General features: G+C 55.5%; 2 protein-coding genes across 5 annotated transcripts in view; one reads left to right on the top strand and one right to left on the bottom strand.

Annotated features, from left to right (window-relative positions):
- Positions 1 to 1,798: 1,798 nt before the first annotated feature.
- Positions 1,799 to 15,049, top strand: MIS18BP1 (MIS18 binding protein 1). Of its 3 annotated transcripts, XM_072930611.1 has the most exons (17): positions 1,799 to 2,829; positions 3,435 to 3,546; positions 4,109 to 4,209; positions 4,462 to 4,967; positions 5,717 to 5,793; positions 6,387 to 6,514; positions 7,043 to 7,133; positions 7,366 to 7,529; positions 8,174 to 8,337; positions 8,799 to 8,907; positions 9,576 to 10,440; positions 11,186 to 11,355; positions 12,277 to 12,416; positions 12,848 to 12,996; positions 13,724 to 13,808; positions 14,373 to 14,415; positions 14,544 to 15,049. In XM_072930611.1, the coding sequence occupies exons 1-17, from the start codon at positions 2,091 to 2,093 to the stop codon at positions 14,633 to 14,635; spliced, it is 3,735 nt and encodes a 1,244-aa protein (XP_072786712.1). In that variant the 5' UTR covers positions 1,799 to 2,090; the 3' UTR covers positions 14,636 to 15,049. The 3 variants fall into 3 exon arrangements, 2 of the variants coding, with proteins under 2 accessions (XP_072786712.1, XP_030131176.4); XM_030275316.4 differs by lacking the exon at positions 3,435 to 3,546 and having other exon boundaries at positions 4,084 to 4,209; XR_012056581.1 differs by lacking the exons at positions 14,373 to 14,415; positions 14,544 to 15,049 and having other exon boundaries at positions 12,927 to 12,996; positions 13,724 to 13,809.
- A 974-nt stretch (positions 15,050 to 16,023) lies between these two features.
- Positions 16,024 to 22,850, bottom strand: part of FANCM (FA complementation group M) — a 54,564-nt gene continuing 47,737 nt past the window's right edge. For both annotated transcript variants that reach the window (XM_072930610.1, XM_072930609.1), the window contains exons 18-24: positions 22,545 to 22,637; positions 20,924 to 21,080; positions 20,041 to 20,147; positions 18,995 to 19,534; positions 17,723 to 18,359; positions 17,033 to 17,324; positions 16,024 to 16,240 (exon numbers count right to left, since the gene is read on the bottom strand). In XM_072930610.1, coding sequence (XP_072786711.1) covers positions 16,105 to 16,240; positions 17,033 to 17,324; positions 17,723 to 18,359; positions 18,995 to 19,534; positions 20,041 to 20,147; positions 20,924 to 21,080; positions 22,545 to 22,637 — 1,962 coding nt within the window. In that variant the 3' untranslated portion in view covers positions 16,024 to 16,104. The remainder of the gene's footprint in view (positions 16,241 to 17,032; positions 17,325 to 17,722; positions 18,360 to 18,994; positions 19,535 to 20,040; positions 20,148 to 20,923; positions 21,081 to 22,544; positions 22,638 to 22,850) is intronic.

The raw sequence follows: 22,850 nt of genomic DNA on the forward strand, positions 1-22,850 counted from the left end.
TTGGGCATGTCCTGACCTTCTCCTTGCCCTCCATGCCTTGCTGTGATGGTGACACTTTTCTGTTGGTTTAAGGTACAGACACACTGTCCAACATAGATGATAGATATTAGCACAATATTGTAAATATAGTACACATAAATTTTGAGTATATAATGTAAACTCTGCCTGAGGTGAGAGGCAGATTGCCATGGCCGAGCTGCTGGCCAGAGCTCAGCAGGGCAGAGAGAGAATGTTCTGGATAAGGGAAAATAAACACCCTTGAGAAGCTGATCCTGCACATTCAGATCCCTTTAGCTGCACGGGCTGGAAACGAGGACTTTTACACTCCTGGGGCCAGCCCAGCACCCAGACCCTGAGACAGGAGCAGCCCTGGAGCTGAGGCCAGGCAGATGCCAGGAGAGGAAATGCAGAGCTCCCCTGTGTTTCCATGGCCCCCTCCCCTGGCACTCACCCGCCTCTGATCCCGACACTGCAGCCCTGGGGCTCCTTCTCCGAGTTCTGAGGGGAGCAGCAAGCTCAGCTCCCTGTCCGCTCTATTAACTGGCCTGCTAATTAGCACATGCATCTCCTGTAATGAACCCAAAGTCTTTCCTTATTGTAACAAGCTGCAAAGCAGCAAACAGGACCCCAAAATAACACCTTGTTTTTTAACACAGCTGTTTATTATCAACAGGCACACACTGAAGCAATTTTGTACCCAGAGCTGAGCTTCTAACCCACCTGCTGGGACTAATTTGAGAATCAGACACACCTGATCCCACTGCAGCTGCTTGTTAGCAGGGCTACAGCTGGGTACACCTGTGACTCCAATTTATCCTCTATTTTTTATCCATTATTCAAGTGACTTCCCCTGTGTGCCATTTGACCTCTGAACTCCTACTACAGGATCTTCCGGCCAGGACACACCGGAGCCTGCCAGGCCTGGGGCTCAGCACCCACCCGGCTCCGCACATCGGAAAGGCTCCACCGAGCCGCGGCTACGCCCCACGGTGCTCCCGGGGCTCTTCCTAAGTTCCGGACGTTCCTGTGGAGCCGCGGCCCGGCCCCGCCTCAGCCCGGCCCCGCCTCAGCCCAGCCCCGATCCCCTTCCGATCCCGCTTCAGCCCCGTCCCGATCCCGCCTCGGCCCCGTCCGATCCCACCCCGGCCCCGCCTCAGCCCAGCCCCGGACCCGGCCCGATCCCGTCCCGGCCCCGCCTCAGCCCCGTTCCGATCCCGCTTCAGCCCCGTTCCATCCCCGCCTCGGCCCCGTCCCGATCCCACCCCGGCCCCGCCTCAGCCCCGGCCCCGTCCCGATCCCCTTCCGATCCCGCTTCAGCCCCGTCCCGATCCCGCCCCGGCCCCGCCTCAGCCCCGTCCCGGCCCCGCCTCAGCCCCATTCCGATCCCGCCCCGGCCCCGTTCCGGTCCCATCCCCGCCTCGGCCCCGTCCCGATCCCGCCTCGGCCCCGTCCCAATCCCACCTCGGCCCCGCCTCAGCCCAGTCCCGGCCCCGTTCCGGTCCCGCCCCCGCCTCAGCCCCGTTCCAATTCCGCCTCAGCCCCAGCCCCGTCCCGATCCCCTTCCGATCCCGCCTCGGCCCCGTCCCGATCCCCTTCCGATCCCGCTTCAGCCCCGTTCCATCCCCGCCTGAGCCCAGTCCCGGCCCCGTTCCGGTCCCGCCCCCGCCTCAGTCCCGGCCCCGTTCCGATCCCGCCTCGGCCCCGGCCCGATCCCCTTCCGATGCCTCTTCAGCCCCGTTCCATCCCCGCCCCGGCCCCGCCTCAGCCCCGTTCCATCCCCGCCCCGGCCCCGCCCCGGTCCCGCCTCAGCCCGCCTCTCTCAGCGCTAACGGTTACGGAGCCCGCCCACGTGCGGACCGAACCACCATGCCGAGGAGAGGGGAGCTCGGGCATACCCCTGGCCTGCTGCCACCTGCCTCAACGCCATCCGGCAAGGTTTTTATTTCGTAACACCCCCCCGCGCCCGCGCTCGGTGGTCTCGGCCCGCAGTTCCGCCAATCGCCGGGCGCGGCGGCGGCGCTCGAATCTGCGCGCGGGTCCGTGAGGGGAGCGCGGCGGGCCCGGGAGCGCCGCTGGGCCGGGCCGCGGCCATGGCGGGGCTGGGACCCGGCCGGGACCGCTGCGGCGGCGTCTGCGACATCATCGCCACCCCCAGCCGCCGCTCCGCCTGGAGACAGCCGCCGGTGCGCTCGGTGTTCCTCAGCAGCATTCCCGCGGGGACGCTCACCCCACTGAAGCAGCTCCTGCAGGGCCGGGGCAGCGGCGCGGCTGCGGGCGGCCGCGCGTCGGGGCCGCAGCTCGGGGGGCCGGAGCGCCGGGATGGGCCCGACAGCCGGCCCGGGCCCGGTGGCGACAGCCGGCCGGGTCCGGGTCTCGACAGCCGGCCCGGCCCCGGTCTCGACAGCCGGCCCGGTCCCGGTCTCGACAGCCGGTCGGGTCCCGGTTTCGACAGCCGGCCCTGCCCGGGTCTCGACAGCCGGCCGGGTCCCGGTCTCGACAGCCGGCCCGGTCCCGGTCTCGACAGCCGGCCCGGTCCCGGTCTCGACAGCCGGCCGGGTCCCGGTGGCGACAGCCGGCCCTGCCCCGGTCTCGACAGCCGGCCGGGTCCCGGGCTCGACAGCCGGGCCGGGCCCGGTTTCGACAGCCGGGCCGGGCCCGCCGCCGAGCGGCCGCCGAAGCGGAGCCTTGCTCCGGAGCCGGCTGGGCAGGAGTCGCCGGTCACGATCTTCCAGCGGATGAAGGCACGGGCGGAGCGGCAGCGCGCTATCGCCCCCGACGTGATCCTGACCCCCGCGGCCCCGCAGCACCGCGGCGCCCGGCCCGGAGCAGGTGAGGTGTACGAGCCCTCGGTGGCTCCATGGTGTGAATGCCTGTGTGGATAGCTGGAATAAAGAGCGCAAAGGTGTAAACCTGGGTTTGGGTCACAGAATTTTCAGGCATCTTGTGCTGTAGTGACATCCCTGATTTTCACATTCTCCTAGACCTCTTCATTCTTTACACCAGTCCACAATGCCAGATTACAGTTATTATTAGCAGTTCTTTTTCCCCTAACGGTTTTTATTATTTTGGAGCACACTGGAGTCTCCTATTGAAAGGAAAGAGCTCTCAAAGCTGCTACCAATTGCCTTAATCCTTTCTCCTTGGAAGGCCCATGGAGAGGACAAAGCCCCTTGACACCAACACCTTGGGAAGCAATGATTGTTCCACAGCTTCTCCAGGAGAGCTGTCTCAGGTGTGAACATCTTCCCTCTGGTCCCGCTCATGGCTCTTCCAGGATCTGAGAAGAGCAGCCAGAGCCCCTTGGTGGCTGTAGAAAACATCAGCACTGGTTGCACCCCAGCTGCTGGGATTAAAAAAAGTTGGATGGTGAAGTTTTTTAGTGCTGAAATGTGTCTGTAGCAGTGCTGATGTATCTTCCCTGCTCTGTATCGTAGAGGATTCCCTCCCTTTGGGTGTCCTTCCCCTCTGCCTCGCTCTGGCTCTAATTGTTCTTTCTGTTGTGTTCATGAGTGGGTTGGACGTGTGCAACACCTTCAAAACCACCTTGTAAGTAAAAAAAATCAAACCAAAATTGCTGTAACTATTCCTTACAGTCTGTGCAGGGAAGAGAAAGGCTCATGGAACCGCGCTTGGGGTTTGAAATCCCACTGGGGTATGTTCCTGGCCTCTCCCTGCTGGCTTTTATCTCTATCCATTACATGGTGAGATCCAGTGCCCCCTCAGCAGGTTTGCAGCTGGCATCGAGCTGGATGTAACCCCTTTTTACAATGAGGGTGGGCAGGCCCTGGCACAGAGAGGAAAGAGAGGAAAGCTGAGCAGCTGTGGCTGTCCCTCGATCCCTGGCAGTGCCCGAGGCCAGGCTGGAGCAGCCTGGGACAGTGCAAAGTGTTCCTGCCATGGCAGGGGGTGGGATGGGATTTGAGGTCCCTTCCTACTCAAACCTTTCTGGGATTCTGTGGAGATTTTTTTTTAATAAAAAGCATATAAAAGATCATATTGTCCCCACCTCCACCCCCCATGCAATGTTTTTCTTCCATAAATCTAAAGAGGGTTTTGGGGTTTGTTTGTCTGGTTGTTTTCCAGAGCCAATTTTGCCTCATGTTCCCAGGATGGAGCCCCTGGAAGAGCCCCCAGCAGAGCCTCCCGTACTGGAAACCCCCCAGAAGTTCTTCCTGCGGGTGAAGTGGCAACTGCTGCAGCAGCAGCAAGGTACTGGGGTTGCTCTGAGAGCACAAACTCCCTGCAGGCAGAGAGCCAGGGCACTGCTGAGCTTGGGAAAGCCCTCTGAGGCCATCAAGCCCAACTGTTCCCCCAGGACTCTCCCCTGTCCCCAAGTGCCACATCCACAGGGCTTTAAATCCCTCCTGGCATGGGTCTCCCCCACCCGCCAGGCAGCCTCTTCCCACGCTTAAAATCCCTAATTTTTTTGTTATTCCTTTTTTTTTTCCTTTAAATGGGCAGCTAGAACACCTTCAACCCACACCCAGCAGAATGTTCCTCCTCCCACAACTGCAGAGAATCCCTCAGTGCAGGCTGCTGGTGCTGAGCAGCCAGGGAACCAGCCTGCCCAGGATATGGACTCTGATAAGGACGATGTGGATGTTTTCCTGGTGGAATCTATAGAAGTAGATGCTGATGGAGAAATGTCTCAAAGTACAGTGGCTACTCCTTTGCAAGTGAACTCCACCCCTTGGGAAAAGAGGGATCGGGTGAGAGGAAGGTGGGGAAATGGAGAACGTAGAGAGCTTCATGAAGACAGGAGAGAGCTGCAGCCCAGCAAAAAACCAGCTGCTCCAGCAGTGGAAAAGGCACCAGAGGCTAGTCCTGGAAAGCCTTCCAAGCGCTTCTGTAGCATCATGCTCTGCTCTCCAGTCCAAATCCCAAGGAAGCAGAAGCTGGCAGAAGAACCCAAGGCCCCTTTGGATAAACCTCCTACTGATCAACTTGCTGGCAAAGCGCACAAAGAGGTGGGAGAAAATAATCCCCGAGGGAGAATGAGAAATTCCTCTGGGCTGATAGCTGGAAGTTATTCTTTTTCTTGTCAAAAGCAAGGAACACTGAGAAGAGAATAAATCGTTATTCCATTAGATTTTACCAGTAAATTTTCCCGTGCAAAGGGTTCCTTTTTTTCCATGCTCCAAGATGACAGATGTTCAGGGTTTGGATTTTTTTATGTAAAAGAAGCACTTTTGGTTTAGTGTGCAGAAGCCATGGTGTGATCAAGGGCCCTGCCAGCTCCTGGCTGCCTGCTCAGATCCAGGGAGGAGAGACCTTCCCCAGCTGGGCATGAATCCATGCAGGAATGTGCTGTTGGGCAGGGAAAGGGCTTGGCTTTCCTATGGAGCATCCAGGTTCTTGATCAATTTAACTGGAGCAGAATCTCTTCCTAGGAGAGCAGTGCTGCATCCCTGGGATTCCCTGGGCACCTGGCACAAGCACACCTGCCCAAGGCTTGGGCTTTCCTTGTTCTCTGGGGAAATCTGGGATTGCAAGGGACTTGTTCTCTTCTCCCTCACCGTGGCCTAGAGTGTTTGTTTCTGAATTAAACCAAGTTACCTTCAGGACTGAGCCGAGGATCAGATATCCTCTAATATTCCAGATTTGTAGCTTAGAAGATACTGAAAGATATATTTTTGTTATTGGATCTGATCGCTGAGGGGGCCTGGGTAATAAATACTTCTAAATGATTTATTTTCTTTTTTTTTTTCTGAAACAGAAAAACATCTGCCTGAACAGCTGGAGGATTAAAGTGCTGCCTGGAAACATGGCAATCTCTGTGTGTGGGAAAAGGAAGTAAGAACCAGTTTATTATTTAAATGTAAAGTAAACCATGGACATCAAACATGAGGTAACAGTGCAGAGCTTAGACTTTGTCAAGGAAGAGACAATTCCTTTGTGTGGGCAAGAGGGAGGAGAGCCAGCATCCAGGGAGCTACTGGTGAACTAATTTCAGAGTCCTGTGCTGAGATAATCAGAAAGCTTCAGAGAAATAAATCAAGTATCAAATAGCTCTGGACAGTTTGGGTTGGGGGGGACCTTAGAGTCCGTCCAGCCCCACCCCTGCCAAGGGCAGGGACACCTCCTGCTGTCCCAGGCTGCTCCAGCCCCCTCCAAGCTGGGCTGCTGTAATGAGCTGGCTTCATTCCAGCTGCTGTCCCACGGGTGGCACCTGCAGCGGTGACATGTTCACTTTGTCCCTGCCCCAGTGTCAGGCACAGAGGCAGAGCTGTGTCATTCCAGGCTGAGAAGGAAAACTGAGCCCAGAGCACATCCTGCCTGCGCCTGAATCCCTCAGAAAGCAGGCATCACCAGCCCTCCCTGATGCATTCCAGACTGCAATCCCTTCTGGGGGTGATTTCCGTGGTTGCTGTTGTGTCTTTTGCCAGGGACACGAATCAGCTGTGGCACAGCACCGCCGTCACCGAGCGCGTCACTCGCAACCAGGTGCAGACCTCCTCGGGAACTGTCTACCTGCTGCAGGGCAAGATAGACACAGCTGCCATGAGGAAGGAGGGTGAGCTGCTGGTTCTGAATGTCTCACAAATTACAGACTCTTTCAGCTTGCTTTGGAGCACGTGGGGTTTGTAAGGAAATGGGATTTCCACGCAGATGGAAATACAGGATTTGTTCTCCTTGCTCTGTGTGCTGCTCTGGCACGTTTGCTGGGAATGAGCTGCTTGTTTTGGGTTTTTAGTATGGAGGTGGAGAGAAGACAAGACAGAGGATTTTGGGTGTTGTCTGATCTCCTTTTTGTTCTTCATCTGCTCCATTGAAGATTTTATTACTTTCTTTGCTAAGAAGTTATATTTGTTTCTACATTAATATTCTGAGAAGGAAAAGTAGCAGCATAAGGCTTGTGAGCAGAGGGGCTCTAGTGCTGCAGAGGTTTCCTAGACCCAGGAGTGAGTGGAGTGTGCTGGATGGAATTGTCTGGGCCAGTTCCTCTGATGTTGGGGTTTCACAGGCTCTGGGGGCTCTCCTGTGCCCTGAGGGAGTGCCAGCCCTGCTGAGCTGCTCTTCATGTCCCCTGTGCTCCCCTCAGGGTTCCCCTACCACTTCATCAAGAAGTTCACCTTTGGCTTCTCCAGAAGTTGGAAGGAGTACGTGGAGGAGTTTCTTGAGGAAAGGAGGAGGTAACTTCTTTGGAGATTCTCTATCATTGCAGTGTTCTAAGTGTTCATTAAAGCTTTGCTTTTTGAGGGTATTAAGCAGAGGAATGTGAAATGTTTTAGATGTGGGCATGAAACCACTCTGCTGTTCTGGGCCACCAGGCTCCTGCCCACCAGAGCTTCACATCCTCCCTGTTTGTTAAAGAACAGCTTCCTCAGTGGCTGTTATTTCTTGTCTCAAACTCCAAACCATCAGGAAAGAAGCAGTTCAAGATAGCTGTGGGGAGGAAGACGAGAAGAGTGACTCCGTGGGGGGAATTGATGTGTTGGAGACCACAGAAAGCTCAGCAAGGAGTGCAAAGAGACCTGCACTGAGAAACTCCACCTATGAGGTGTCGCCAGGGAATGATGAGAACATCTGTGAGTATTTAACAATCCTTTCCTTTGGAAAAGACACCTGGGGCTGGCTGGAGTGGCTTGTGGAAAGGGTTTGTTATGCTGTGTTTCTGGGAAATGGCTGTAAAGCTGTAAAGGCGCCTGCTTTGGCTCAGCCTTTGAGTGCAGTGCCTGCCTCACCACGGCACTGACAGCTCTGGGGTTTAACTCAGACTTTTCTTTGTCCAGTGGGCCTTTCCCAAACCCCATGGTGCTCTTTGTTAGTGCTGGAATCAGGTTTTCTTGCTAGCACTGTAAAAGCTTTTATGCTTTTCACTCATGACTCCCATTTATATTTCACTCTCATTTGTCTCAGTGAGCAGCATGTGACAACTTTTCTTTATCATTCTCCCTCCTCAAGTGACTTTCACAGTATTTATAACCTTCTAAGCAAAGTAAAAGTAAAAAGTTCACTACAGTAAATTTTATCATTTGTGAAGCTTCTTACTGCAGTCCTGTTATTTCTATCGCAATGCTTTGAAAACAACTTTGGGTATGTTTTACATTTCCCTTGTAGTCCAGTTTAAACACAACATTGTTCCTCTTGCTTGTGAAACCCGCTAAACTGAATTTTCCATGCAGTGTTTGGGATAAAACTCTTCTTTCTTTGGGCTTTTTTTCCCTTGCAGCCATAACACCAAATTACACCCCCAGGAATGACTCGAGCAGGGTCTACACTCGCAGCGGGCGCCTCATCAAACCCCCCCTGAACTTCTGGTGTGGGCAGAGGGAGTTTGTGGATCAGAACCTGAATGTCACCATAGAAAAGGGAGGGGTGGATTACCTCAGCCTGGTAAGATCCTCTTAAGTGTGACTTAAATAGAATTATTAAACTTGGCCGGGCAGGGAACAGAACAGGTGCAGCTCTTAGAGGCAACTGAAGAGAAAGGAAATCTTGGAAACATGATCAAAGTATTAGAAAACACAGCAAAAATAGTCTTATGTCCATATTATCAGATAATTGTGATCTCTAAATCTGATACAATGGGGAATTCTTTCTGGGGAAAAATTGGGGGTGTTTTGAAAGATAATTGTATCAGACAGGAATTTGGTGAGGTCCCACCTCAAATCCTGGGGTCCGTCCTGGGCCTTTCACTGCAACAGAGACTCTGAGGGGTTGGAGCATTTCCAGGGAAGGGAACAGAGCTGGGAAGGGGCTGGAGCCCCAGGAGCAGCTGAGGGAGCTGGGAAGGGGGCTCAGCCTGGAGAAAAGGAGATTAAATTAGTTTTAGAGTAAATTGTTTTATTTTGAAGATGCTTAGTAGTGAAAAACCCAAAAAAAAGACCAGTTCCATCTCCAAGAAGAATCAACCAAAGGAAGTCTTGAAGACAACAGAGGAAATGCCAAAAAGCCAAAGTAAAGGTAAAAACTTTTTTTTTTTCTGTTCTCAAATTATTGATGGAATCGGTGGAATTGAGTGGGTGCTGGAGCAGTAGGGTTGGGTCTGTTAATGCAAAGAAATGATTCAAATATTTTAATGATCAACTGCTTTTTCTCTGAAGAGTCATCAGAGTAGCATTCATGTGGAGTTTCACAGCTCCAAACAAGAGCTGTGTTTGTAAATCACTTTGTTAATTACATAACGGGGACACAGGGATTTCATTCTGGAAACTGAAATGAAGGGATTTGGACGTTTTGGAGTTCACCAATCCAGTGACCTGGAGGCCTGGCTTTGCTTTTTAACGTGGATGGAAGAAATGAAATGTTGGAAAAAAAATCTATTAATAGAATTTTTAATAAAAATTTGGTTTTAGTAGAATTTGGGTGTTGCTAGAAGCCTGGGAAGAATGTGCAATATAAAGCAGAAGTTTCTCTCTTAAAGCAGCTGCAATGTTTCCTGCAGAAAGCTCTCTGGAGCAGAGCAGAGTTTGGGGATGTGCCTGCTCAGTCAGTAGAGTTTCGGAGAGCCCTTGAGAGCAGCTCCGAGTTTGTAGTTTGGCAGGTAACGCTGTGGAGGGGTGCAGGTCCCTGTGCTGAGCACAGCGGGACCGCCCGCGCCCCTGACGGGCTCTGCTGCCTCTTCCTTCCAGGGAAAGGCAGCGGGAGGGGAGCCACGCCCAGGGGAGACCCCAGGTCTGCCCGCAGCAGGAAGGGACGGCGCTTCCCTGTGGATGAGGAGAAGGATCCTGGAATCAGGAGCACAGAAACGAAATCCCATCTCCGTGGGGCGGCTTCCTCAAGCACCAGGGGGCTGAACAAAGGCAGCAGCAGAGCCCCGGGGGCAGCGAAGAGAGCAGCAGAGCCGAGCATGTACGAGCAGGGCTACAGGTACTCCCTCAGGTCAGCCAGGCAGCGCCTCCCGGGGACGGAGAGAGTTCTCCTCGCCGAGGAACCGTCAGAGGATGAGGAGGAGCACTCACCCAGTGAGGACAGTGAGCAGGCCAGTAAGCGCATTCCACTGGCCATCAAGAGGAAAAACGTGTCTGGATTAAAACCAGGGTCTCAAAGGCGGAAACCTTGCTCTGGCTCCAGAGATCCCCGGGATAATGCAAGCAAGTCCCGTGGCCAAAGGACAGGAAAGGCCTCCTGGAATGGGCTGGTGGGGCTGAGTGAGACTGAGTCCAGTGCTGAGTCTTCTTCTGAGTCCCCTTCTGAGGGGAAAACATCCTTTGAGTCCAGTGCTTCCCTCCTGCCTGCTCAACCCAGGAGGGCACAGGACAGAGCCAGCCAGACCAGGCTGGTCAATTCCAGCACCCAGCCTGAAACCGAGAAGGAGAAAACTCACAGCAAGGACAGGAATGCCAGAGTACCCCAGGTGAAAACAAGCCATGGAGTCTCCAGCAGTGCCAGGGCTTCCTCAGCAAAACTGAGAGAGGCAAAAGGGCAGAAATCTCTGGAACTTTTTCCAAGGGCAGCTGATGGTTGGTCTGAGAGGGAATTACAGAACCTTCACAGGTAAGGGCTCATTCTGTGTTCAGAGGAAAAGTTTCCCTTGGGCATCAAAAGGGGTTGAATGTTCTGGACTAGGGGTTTTCAGATTAATGATTTCCCAGGTTTCCTTTATGTTTTAATTCCCTATCAGAAATATTCCTTATTTAATTTCTTATTTCCTTATTTTATTCCCTATTATTCCCTAATAATAACTAGAATTATAATTCTCTATTAATTTTCTTCACAAATGAAACATCAGTATAATATGGTGAAGGCCACAGGTGAAAAGGGAGCAGGTTCCCTCCCCAAACTGCAGTAACAGGTTAAACATGGTGTGGTTTTGTGAGCAGGTTTGGTAATGGCAGGTTAACTGCAAGTGTGTTTAATTAATCCATCATCCAATTACTTAAACCACTTGGCAATATTGAATAGACACAGAGTGTAAAATGGCCAAATTTGGGTTTACCTCTTTTAGATGAGCAGGAGCTCAGGTCTGAGGGGATCTGCACAAGTGAGCAGGAAATTTATCTTGTGACACAGCTGTCAGTTGAAGGTGTTCAAATAAATTTGCCTGCTCTGAGGAAAAAACACCACAGGATCACAGAATGGTTTGGGTTAGAAGAACCTTAAATCCCACCCAGTGCCACCCCTGCCATGGCAGGGACATTTCCACTGTCCCAGGTGCTCCTGGTGACACCGTGTGGCACCGTGCCCTGCCTGGCAGCCCCGTGCCCTGCCTGGTGACACGGTGCCCGTGCTGTCCCTGCAGGGCCATCGCGACCTTCCCGAAGCACAGGAGCGGCTTCTGGCAGGAGGTGGCCATGGCCGTGGGGTCCCGCTCGGCCGAGGAGTGCCAGGGGAAGTACCGGGAGGAGCAGGAGGGGAGAGGCTCCAAGCAGCAGCCCAGGAAAGCCACCTCAGGAAAATCTGAGAACAAAGGTGCCAGCGTCTTCTTTCTGGGTGTTGTGTGGGTGGTAAATAATTCGGATTCAGACACTGAGTGCTGGAGCGTGTCCAGGGAAGGGAGCAGAGCTGGGAAGGGGCTGGAGCCCCAGGAGAGGCTGAGGGAGCTGGGAAGGGGGTGGAGAGTTCCTGAGGGAGCTGGGAAGGGGCTGGAGAGTTCCTGAGGGAGCTGGGAAGGGGCTGGAGAGTTCCTGAGGGAGCTGGGAAGGGGCTGGAGAATCCCTGAGGGAGCTGGGAAGGGGCTGAGCCTGGAGCAAAGGAGGCTCAGGGGGACCTTGTGGCTCTGCACAGCTCCTGCCAGGAGGGGACAGCCGGGGGGTCGGGCTCTGCTCCAGGAACAGGGACAGGAGCAGAGGGAACGGCCTCAGGCTGGGCCAAGGCAGGCTCAGGGTGGGCACAGCAGGAATTTCTCCATGGAAAGGGAGCTCAGGGATTGGCACTGCCCAGGGAGGTTTGGAGTGCCCATCCCTGGGGGGATTTAAAAGCCCTGTGCTTGTGGCACCTGGGGACATGGGGCAGTGCTGGGGAAGGGTTGGACTGGATGGGCTGGGAGGACTTTTCCAGCCCCACCAATTCTGCTCCCATGGGATAAATCCACAAGAGCACATCAGGGTGTGACTGTGAGCCAGGTCACCTTTTGGTGTGCAGGCTGGAGGATGCCATGAATGACTGAGGTGACAAAAACCTTTCTCTTCTTGTGGAGTTTTCCAGTTGTTGGCATGAGGGGAAGACTTTCTCTGGCCTTCACCCCTCAGGGGAAAGAGCTCATGACATCCTGAGAGGCTCCTTGAGGCCCAGCAGGTCCCAAGCTCCTTGCAGAGCTCTGTCCAGATGGGATTTGTCTTCTTGGATGCCCCATAGCTGCTGTCTCAGACAATTCCTGTTTGGATCCTGCAGATAAGAAGGAGGCAGTGATCACTGCCAGGGTGGGCACCCTCAAGCGGAAGCTGCAGATGAGGGAGTTCCTGGAGCAGCTGCCCAAGGACAACCACGACGACGTCTTCGCCACCACGCCCTTCCAGAAGAGGAAGGTCCAGGTAAACCTGGGCCAGCAGCACCTGTGGGACTGCCCTCCTGCTGGGTGTGCCAGGGCTGCTCCAGTCCCACCAGTACAGTCCTGGGCATCTGTGGGAATGCTTCTACAGCAGCCTTGGCTGGTGGCAGTGAGGTTGGACAGGCTGGCAGTAATTGTAATTGTCCTTCTGAGCAGCCCTGGCCAGCTTGGAGCTTGGGATTGGAACCAGAAATGGTTGTTTGAGGGTGTGGCGGCACCAAAACCCCTCAGCCAAGTGCTGGGCAGGATCTGGAGGGGCACTCGGACCAAGGTGGAGGTGCAGGGTTGTGTCCAGTTCTGGGCAGGAGGGGACAGGGGAAGTCAGATCCAGGGCAGGGAGGAATGGAGGGACTGCTGAAGGGGGAGAGGGGCTCTGCAGGCTCAGGTGACTGACAGCTCTGAGGTGCTCTGCAGCTGCCAACACTGCGAGGGAGCCAGGACGGGGACACCGAGGACTTCACCCTCTCAGAGCTCCCCCTCACCCCCTCCTCAGGCCTCTTTCCCCCTGTGAAAACCCCACAGTGTGAGCACATCAGCCCGGGAATGCTGGTCCCCATCAACAGGTAGGCGCTCCCCCAGCAGCTCCCTGCCAGTCTTGGCACTGCCCAGGGTCCCTTTTTGTCTCTGAGACAGATGGCTTTGGAGCTGGGACAGCAGCTCACTTCAGCCACTCCTGCGGCCTCGGTCTGCCTGGGGAAAGCTGTTCCCTGCAGCCCCGGGTGCTGCTGGAGCTGCTCAGCTCCTGCTCCCAGCCCTGGGAACAGCCTGGCTCGGCCTTCAGCCTCAGCAGAGCCTCCAGGCCCGCCCCAAGGCTTGGGGCTGTGCACCAGTACGGGGAACCCGCTGGGAACCGGAGCCAGTGGGGTTTTGTCTCCTGGGCTGGGCTGGGAAGGGGCTGGGGCTCGGTGTGACCCTGCAGTGGCACTTGCAGCCCTGCTGGTTCCCTGTGGGGCTGGGGCTCGGTGTGACCCTGCAGTGGCACTTGCAGCCCTGCTGGTTCCCTGTGGGGCTGGGGCTGGCTGTGATCCTGCAGTGGCACTTGCAGCCCTGCTGGTTCCCTGTGGGCGCTCGCTGTGATCCCGCAGTGGCACTTGCAGCCCTGCTGGTTCCCTGTGGGGCTGGGGCTGGCTGTGACCCCGCAGTGGCACTTGCAGCCCTGCTGGTTCCCTGTGGGAGGGGGCTGGGGCTGGCTGTGACCCTGCAGTGGCACTTGCAGCCCTGCTGGTTCCCTGGGAGCTGGGGCTGGCTGGGGTCCGTGGCAGCACGCTGAGCCCTGCTCCCCTGTCCCAGGAACGACTACGACCGGCACGTGTTCCGCATGCAGAAGAACATGCAGGGCGCCCGAGGCACCTGGGACAAGGTCAAGAAGAAGATGGTAATGCTGCTTCCCCTGCCCACTGCCCACTGCCACCTGAGGCGGGCACAGCCTGGCCGGAGGAGGCAAACTCCAGGGTCACAGCCCCCTGGGTGCTCTGGAAAAAATGGGAACCCTCCCTGGGTTTGGTGTCTGCTGCTGTGGAGAGAGGTTCCTTTGTGAGAGGGGAGCTCTTCGCTTTCAGGATTAACTCCGTTGCTTTTAGTCAGGATTTGGAATTGCTTTGGAATTCCGTGATCTTTAGGTTCTTGTTAAATTCTTCTGAACAGTGGGAAAAGGAACAATAACCATAGGATATCCTGAGGTACCCATAAGGGCCCCACAAGGATCATCCAGTCCAACTCCTAATAGTGACCATAAGTCACCTTGTATCCCTGAATTTAGGTATCAATTCTTCCACTCTCCCAGGCTCTGCAGCTCCTTTGGCTTTTCCATAAAACCCTGTGATCCTGGGAGCAGCTTGTGCCTGTGGTTCAGGGAAAGCAGTTGTGGAAATTCTGGGAAATGGGTCTCTGAGCTGGTGCTGGCCCTGGCTGAGCCTCTTCCCTTCCTTCCCTCCCTCAGGCCACAGCTGCACACGAGACACCACCTTCCTGCAGAACCAAGAGTGAGTATTCCTGCCTCCTCCTCCTCATTCCAGCTCCTTCCCTTCTTCTGTGCCACCATGGGCTGTGTCCCATCAGCCTTTTGCGCTCTGAACCTTCTCTGCCCCTGATGATCCCTGTTTTATTGCAGGAGTGACCGTGGCCCCAGTGGTGGGGAACCTCTTTGTGACTGAGACTCCAGAGTCCTCCGGTGAGGAGAAGGATTCCTACTTTTCCATGTGATGGATTCTGTGGATGTGCTGTTCACCTGCACAGGGGCTTCTGCTGCCCCTCTGGGAAGGAATGCTGGAGTGATTTCAGTTTGGAAAAGTTGCCCTGCTCTGGCTGTATGTGTTTTAACTCCATTCCCACCCTGCCAGCAATGCTTGACTTTTCCATGTGTACAAAGTAGCATTTCCTTGTCCAGGCTCCTCTCCGTGTCCTGTTTCTCCTGGGAAGGAGAAGTGTACATAGATACCAATGACTGCCAAGTTCTGATACATTTTAAGCTAAAGAAGTATCTTCTGGGATATGGCTGTATAATAAATTCAGGAGCAGTCCGGAAGGAACTGAAATTGCTTTTTAATTTACTCTAGGGACAGCTTGAATTTTTATATTTCCTTAATGTAATAAACAAGGAGAAGCTTTTTACTCACAGATTACTCAGAGTTGTTGTAGGGGCAGCAGATTCCAGGAGCTGTCCAGCTTAGAATGGTGCCTGCAAGGCTTCATCCTCTTGGTTTGGAATCATGGAATGGTTTGGGTGGGAAGGGACCTTAAATCCCACCAGTGCCACCCCTGCCATGGCAGGGACACCCCCCACTGTCCCAGGCTGTCCAACCTGGCCTTGGGCACTTCAGGGATCCAGGGGCAGCCACAGCTGCTCTGGCAATTCCAGCCCAGCCAGGAATTCCCAATTCCCAATCTCCCATCCATCCCTGCCCTCTGGCAGTGGGAGCCATTCCCTGTGTCCTGTCCCTCCATCCCTTGTCCCCAGTCCCTCTCCAGCTCTCCTGGAGCCCCTCCAGGCCCTGCCAGGGGCTCTGAGCTCTCCTGGAGCTTCTCCTCTCCAGGGGAACATTCCCAGCTCTCCCAGCCTGGCTCCAGAGGGGCTCCAGCCCTGCAGCAGCTCCGTGGATTCCTCGGGCTCACTGCAGGGCTGGGGCAGCTCTGCAGGTGCGGTCTCACCCGAGCGGGTTACACTGGTGCGAGTGGCTGCACCGCAGGACAGCTCCTGCTCCAGCGATGATTTCTCCCTGTCCCAGCCTCTTCCCGGGAAGCGCTGCTGCCCGAAGGGTCGGGAATGCCGCTCCCGATCCTTTTCCAGCGGGTGGCAGCAGAGGCTGCGGCGGGATCGGGCACCCGAGCCCGGGCGGAGCCCCGAGGGACGGGACGGGGCCGCGCTGCCCCGGGAGCACGGAACGCCTCCGATTCCCGTTTTAAATTCCCGTTTTAACCGGGATCGCGGGGCTCGCTGCTGCAGTGATGGCTCCTCGCGTCACTCCCCACAGCCTGGCCGCAGTACTCGAGCCGTTGTTGTGGTTTTTAGCGGAACTGGGGATGATCACCCCGGCCCGGGGACCCTGGGGACACTCGGGGCACACAGCCGGGGCGGTGCGGCTCCCACACCCTGAGGTTTGGCACGTGTTTATTTACAGCATTTACATCAATCCCGACCGGGTAAAGTGCAGTGCAGGGCCCGGAGTGCGAGCTCAGCTCTTCCTCTTGGCGGGCAGGGGCTGGGGCTGGGGCAGCAGCTGCAGGTCGAAGTCGTGGCGCAGGAACCGATGGAGCTCCTCGGCTTGGGGCCGGCTGAGCCGCGCCCCCGCCGCCAGCGCCGGCACCGAGCTGCAAGAGAGGGAACGGGGGAGCCGCGGGGCCGGGATGGGGCAGCGCCGGGAGCCACTGGAGCCGGGATGGGGCAGCTCCGGGATGGGGCAGCACCGGGAGCCCCTGGAGACAGGGATGGGGCAGCACCGGGATGGGGCAGCACCGGGATGGGGCAGCACCGGGATGGGGCAGCGCCGGGATGGGGCAGCACCCAGAGCTGCTGTGATCACCTCTGCACAGGTGCCCGAGGGCTGGCAGCACACCTGAGCAGTGAAAACAAGGAATGCCGGAGGGAAAGCGAGCATGGGGCAGCAGGAGGGAGGGTGGAAGCAGAGCCCACGTCAGTGCCCTGGAATGCTCAGAGGGACAGACAGGAATGTGCAAAGAGCAGAGACAGGACAGGAAAGCTCCTGGGAGAGGGTGGGAAAGGCTCTTCCTGAGCAGCTATCCCGGCAGGAAAGGTGCAGGAAGGGATTCCCTGAGCAGCTATCCCAGCAGGAAAGGTGCAGGAAGGGATTCCCTGAGCAGCTATCCCAGCAGGAAGGGATTCCCTGAGCAGCTATCCCAGCAGGAAAGGTGCAGGAAGGGACCCCCTGAGCAGCTATCCCGGCAGGAAAGGTGCAGGAAGGGACCCCCTGAGCAGCTATCCCGGCAGGAAAGGTGCAGGAAGGGATTCCCTAAGCAGCTATCCCGGCAGGAAAGGTGCAGGAAGGCTCTCCCTGGCTCCAGGGGAGGAGGAGAAGGGGAAGGGAGGGCCCTGGAGCCCCTGCCAGGCCCTGCAGCCCCTGCCAGGCCCTGTGCTGGCCTTACCTGTTGGCCACAGCAGTGATGGAGCCGAAGGAGTGGCAGAGGTTGAGCGCAGCTCCGTAGCTGAGGTTGGGAATGCTCAGGTAGAAGTTGAGGATGTCCCGCTGGTGCCCCTCCGGCTCCGTTGGCACCTGGATGGCAGCGTCCTTCCTGTGCTCCAGCAGAGCCAGGTCGTTCAGCAGAGCTGCAGTTTCCTCCTGGCAGGAGCTGAAGAGGAGCCTTACTCCAGCCTGGACCAAGGCCGAGAGCACTCCATCGTAGTACTGAGTCCTCTGGAAACACCGGGATGTTTCTCCTGAGGAGTGGAAGTACAGGAAAGCAAGACCCTGTTATTGTACAGTGGAATAATTTCATTGCAGACTTTGGATTTTTGGATTAAAACAAATGTCTGTGCATGGATAAAACTGTGCTTGTTCCTGACATGGAATCTCAGGCTGGTTTGGGTCAGGAGGGACCTTAAATCCCATCCCAGCACTGCCATGGCAGGGACACCTCCCACTGCCCCAAGCTGCTCCAACGCCAGTGTCCAACCTGGCCTTGGGCACTGCAGGGATCCAGGGGCAGCCACAGCTGCTCTGGCAATTCCAGCCCAGCCAGGAATTCCCAGTTCCCAACATCCCACCCATCCCTGCCCTCTGGCAGTGGGAGCCATTCCCGGTTTCCCTCAGAGAAGGGAATTCTGGCTGCACCCACCTGGCCTGGTCCTGTCTGTCTCCACAATCACACAGATCCTCTCGAAGATGCCCTGCAGGCGCTGCAGCCTCTGGCCGAGTTTATTCCTGTTCCCGGGGCTCTGCAGCTCCGACTGGAGCAGCCTGTCCACGGCCAGGCGGTTGCTGACGATGTAGTCGCTGGTGCCCAGGGAGCAAACCTGCACCCGGAGCCCGTGCACGGCCCGCAGGCACGAGAGCACCTCCGGCCCCGAGCAGATCTCCCGGCTGTCCGCCAGGATGCACAGCGAGGGGCTCTGCTCCCCGGGAACACGGGAATTCCCAGCCAGGGAAGGGCTGTGCTCCCCGGGAACACGGGAATTCCCAGCCAGGGAAGGGCTGTGCTCCCCGGGAACACGGGAATTCCCAGCCAGGAAAGGGCTGTGCTCCCCGGGAACACGGGAATTCCCAGCCAGGGAAGGGCTGTGCTCCCCGGGAACATGGGAATTCCCAGCCAGGAAAGGGCTGTGCTCCCCGGGAACGCGGGAATTCCCAGCCAGGGAAGGGCTGTGCTCCTTGGGATCGCAGGAAATCCGAGCCGTGGCTGAGGAAGGGTTTGGGACAGCAGGAAATGCCGAGCCTGAGCTGCTCCCGTGGGTCTTCTTCAAAGAGCTGTACACCTGTGAGTGGTGAAAATCACAGATTATGGGGTTTTATATCAAATCAATAAAAGGAAGTTTTGCAGTATCAACACTTTCACATGGACACTTCAATGCCTGCATCGGTCTCCCCCATGAGCTGAGCTGATTCTCCCAGAGTCTGGATGACAAAAGCAGCAGCTTTCACCAAGAAGTTCAACAAAACCTGGATCTTGTAAAGGACCCAGATCAGGCTGGGAAGTGAGAGAAATCAGGAACCCAACCTCAGGGAGGTGCTGAAAGCCCTGAATTCAGACAGTGAACCAGGATCTTCTAACACAAACCCAAGGAATCAGTGGACACGGCTGTTCCATGATCCTCCACGACTGTCAGACCAAGGGAGACTCTAACCCCAGTTTTAATTTGTTCAGCCCTAAAATACTGCAGGTTACCCTGGGAGTATAAAACTTCTAGCAGCAAGGAAAGGGAGATGGTCCTGGAAGTGTCCAAGGCCAGGCTGGAGCAACCTGGTTGATGGAAGATGCAATGGGAAGGGTTTTAAGGTCCCTTCCAACCCCAACCATGCCACGATTCCCTGACTCCCTGATTCCTCAGAAGAGCCCTTGGCCCAGGAATTCTCTCCACAAGGAAGCTCCCTGCTTTCCCCGAGCACTGACCTGCCCAGCAGGCTGCAGATCCGTGTTCCTGCAGCCAGAGCCAGCTGTGGGGACGGGCGTGCTCCTGCCTGGCTGCTCCGGGGGAGGATCCAGCACCCCAAACTCTGAAGTTTCCAGGCCCAGCAGCCGCTCTGTGTCCTGCCCCCCAGCCCGAGGAGCTGTGCCTTCCCCGGCCCCGCTGCTGTGCCGTGCAGAGGGGGCTGAGGGCAGGGCCCTGGGGAGCTGCCCCTTGCCCTGCCCTGCTTCCAGGGCCTCCTCCCTGCTGGCTCCCGTCTCCTCCTCGCTGGAGTCGCTCAGGACAATAATTCTGGAAGGTTTTTTCTTCTGCCCCGGGGCAGGAGCGTTCCCTGCCAGCCTGGCCTGGTTCAGCCTCGTCCTGCGGCGGGTCAGGTACGGCTTCCTGCTGCTGCTGCTGCCCTCGGTGGTGAGCAGGTCAAAATTCACAGACACTTCCTCCTCACTGCAGCCACTCTGAGCCTCCTCCTCCTCATCCCCCACACAGAAACTGTCCTCAGCATAAGTCACATCCTGCTCGGGAATCTGGGGGAAACAGAGGCAGGGAGTTTGGGAAAGCTGCAGTGATTCTGCTGCTCCTCACCAGAAAGGGCCTTGGCTTATCCAGCCCTCCCCACACACAAATACTGGGGCTGAGGGGCTTCAACCCCACCCAGTGCCACCCCTGCCATGGCAGGGACACCTCCCACTGTCCCAGTGTCCAACCTGGCCTTGGGCACTGCCAGGGATCCAGGGGCAGCCACAGCTGCTCTGGCAATTCCAGCCCAGCCAGGAATTCCCAATTCCCAATCTCCCACCCATCCCTGCCCTCTGGCAGTGGGAGCCATTCCTTGTGTCCTGTCCCTCCGTCCCTTGTCCCCAGTCCCTGCCAGGGGCTCTGAGGTTTTCTTGGATCCTTCCCCTCTCCAGGCTGAAGTTTTGTGTTGGAATTTGTAATCTACCAAAAAAGGCTGTAACTGCTCTTCCAAGCAGACCCTGACTGTGGTCCCACAAGGGGACTCCCCAAGGAGAGGAGCCCCTGCCCTTCCCACCTGGGAGAAGATGGCCGAGGGGTTGAATTCCCGATGGACCATTTTGTACCGGCTGCCGAGGGCGGGGCTGCGCACGGAGCTCAGGTAAACTCCCCTCATCTCGCTCTCTGAAACAAACAAGAGACAAAAGAATTCAGGATTAGAAGTTTTAATTCACACCTGTTACACTGTGTTTTCCACATTCCTTTATGGTCTCCCAAAAAGCTGTATTTCCCAAAGCAAAATTCTGCAATTCTCCAGCCATCTCTGGAAATCCCAAAGCCCAGGCCTAAGGATTTAAGATGAAGGAGGGCAGGGATGGGTGGGATATTGGGAATTGGGAATTCCTGGCTGGGCTGGAATTCCCAGAGCAGCTGGGGCTGCCCCTGCATCCCTGGCAGTGCCCAAGGCCAGGTTGGACACTGGGGCTGGAGCAGCCTGGGACAGTGGGAGGTGTCCCTGCCATGGCAGGGGTGGCACTGGGTGGGATTTAAGGTCCCTTCCCACCCAAACCATCCTGGGATTCCAAGTGTACCCAGCCTTTGTCACGGAAGCTGCCATTCAATCCCAGAATATCCTGACAGGGATCATCCCAGCCCCATCCCTGCCCAGCCCCAGCAATCCCACCCTGTCCATCCCTGGCAGCGCTGCCCAAAGGCTCCTGGAGCTCTGGCAGCCTCGGGGAGCCTGGGCAGTGCCAGCACCTCTGGGGAAGAACCTTTCCCTGATTCCAGCCTGAGCTGCCTGGCCCAGCTCAGCTGCTCCCTCAGGATGCAGGAGCTTTTCCAGGTTGGCAGAGCCCTGGAGCTGTGGCAGGAGCAGCCCCTGAGCCCAGGTAAGGAGGTCACTGCTCCCACCCCAGGGATCCCCTGGCTCTGGGATGCTCTGGGAATTCCCCACTCACCGTTGAGGGCCTGGGTGGGCTCCCCTTCATCATCCAGGAACTGGGCCAGGGACGGGCTCAGCTCCTCCCCGCTAACATCGCTCTCGTCCGACGAGATCCCCTCAGCATCCAGCAGGGACAGCTCGGCCTCCTCCTCCAGGAACTGCCTGCCTGCAGCCTGCACACAGCGGGGCAATTAGCACCTGCCGCTAATTAGCCAGCACTGCCGGAGCCACCCCACAGCTCCAAGTGCAGGGATCCGCCTCGGGAAGGAAAGGGATGGGCTGCTGGGGCAGGGAATGGCACAGGCAGTGCCCAGGACACACAACGGGTCACTCTGGAACTCACAAATCCAGTTTTACTCATTTCCTGTGCTTTCAAAACTCCGGTTTGATTTTGGGTCCCTCCAAACCCAAGCGCAGCAGGAATTTCAGACACAAACCCCACCCTGGTTTGCCCTTTCTGCTCAGGATTTAGGACTCATCAAATGAGTCCCACCCATGGTGCAGCTCAGGCCAGGGAGGATGAGGCACTTCCCTTGTGACTGCAGTGCAGGAGGTTTGATCCTAAATTCCATCAAAACCAGGCAACAAAACATTCCCGAGGTCATACACAGAAACAAAAGTTAAATCAGGAAGGTGTTTTGTCCGAGGCACTTTATATTAAGTTCATTTTTCTCCTATAATTTCAACTATAAAGTACTAAAGTAAAACATCAAATTAGCCCCAAAATGATTATACCATAAGGGAAGTCTTAAAAATGAAGATTATTGTTAAAAAGTTACAAAATGTCCAATGTATGGTGCCCTGGAGTCCTGATTATGGCAATTTCTGCCCAGTGCAACCACAGCTGTGAATTTTTAAGAGCTTTTTAGCTTCAGTAAATTTGGTGCTGCCTCCCCTCCTGCCTCCATCTCTGCTGAAGTGTTAAATACTGAGCTGAGATTTAACACTTGGGTGGAGGAACCACGGCTGCTTTCAATGTCCAGGGCCGAGGTTATTAGTGGGGATCATTCATATGAGCAAGCAGCCCAGTCCTGATAATGATAATAATAATAATAATAAAAAATAAAAATAATAAATTTTTTTAAAATAATAAAATTAAAATTTTATTATAGTTATTGCTGTTATCATTATAATATTTTGTTATTATATTTTGTTTAAATATATAAATACAATATATTATCATAATATTACAAAGAATCTCAGAATACCCTGATCTGGAGGGGATTCACAGGGAATAATTAATATAATATAATAAATATACTATAATATACTATGATATAATATACTATGATATACTATGGTATAATATAATTAATATAATATAATATAATATAATATAATATAATATAATATAATATAATATTATTATATTTTATTATTGTTTTATTATTTTATTTTATTCTGGACAGGACCCTGAGCTCCTCTCAGGGTATCCCTAGGGTTTCCCTCCAAGCTGTTCCCTGGTTTCACAGCTGCCACCCAGCCCTGCAGGTGAGGTTGCAGATTCCCAAATTCCAGCTCCAGCATCTGCCAGGAGCTGCTGTGGCAGAGCAGAGCCCCAGCCCCACATTCCAGCTGCAATTGCAGCTGCCCCACAGCTGACCCCAGTGTCCCCAGGGACGCAGAGTGCCACCCACCTTGGCTGTCACACAGCTCCTGGCGCCTTTGGCTGCTCCTGGCCGGGGCCTGTCCCGCTGGAAATCCCCACTGTCCTCGCTGGATGTGTCTGACTGCAACAGGAGCACAGCACTGACATCACTGCTGACCCCCAGAAATCACTGACCCCAGCCTGGGAAGGGACTCAGAGCTGCTCCAGTGCCACCCCTGCCATGGCAGGGACACCTCCTGTGGCAGCCACATTCTTCTCTCTGTCAGGATTTTTCATGGATGTGAACAGAGAGAAGAAAGGAAAAAAAAAAATTCTATTTCTGCTCCTTGTTTTT

The sequence above is a fragment of the Taeniopygia guttata genome, chromosome 5 (genome assembly GCF_048771995.1).
Source record: "Taeniopygia guttata chromosome 5, bTaeGut7.mat, whole genome shotgun sequence".
NCBI classification, from domain to species: Eukaryota; Metazoa; Chordata; class Aves; order Passeriformes; family Estrildidae; genus Taeniopygia; species Taeniopygia guttata.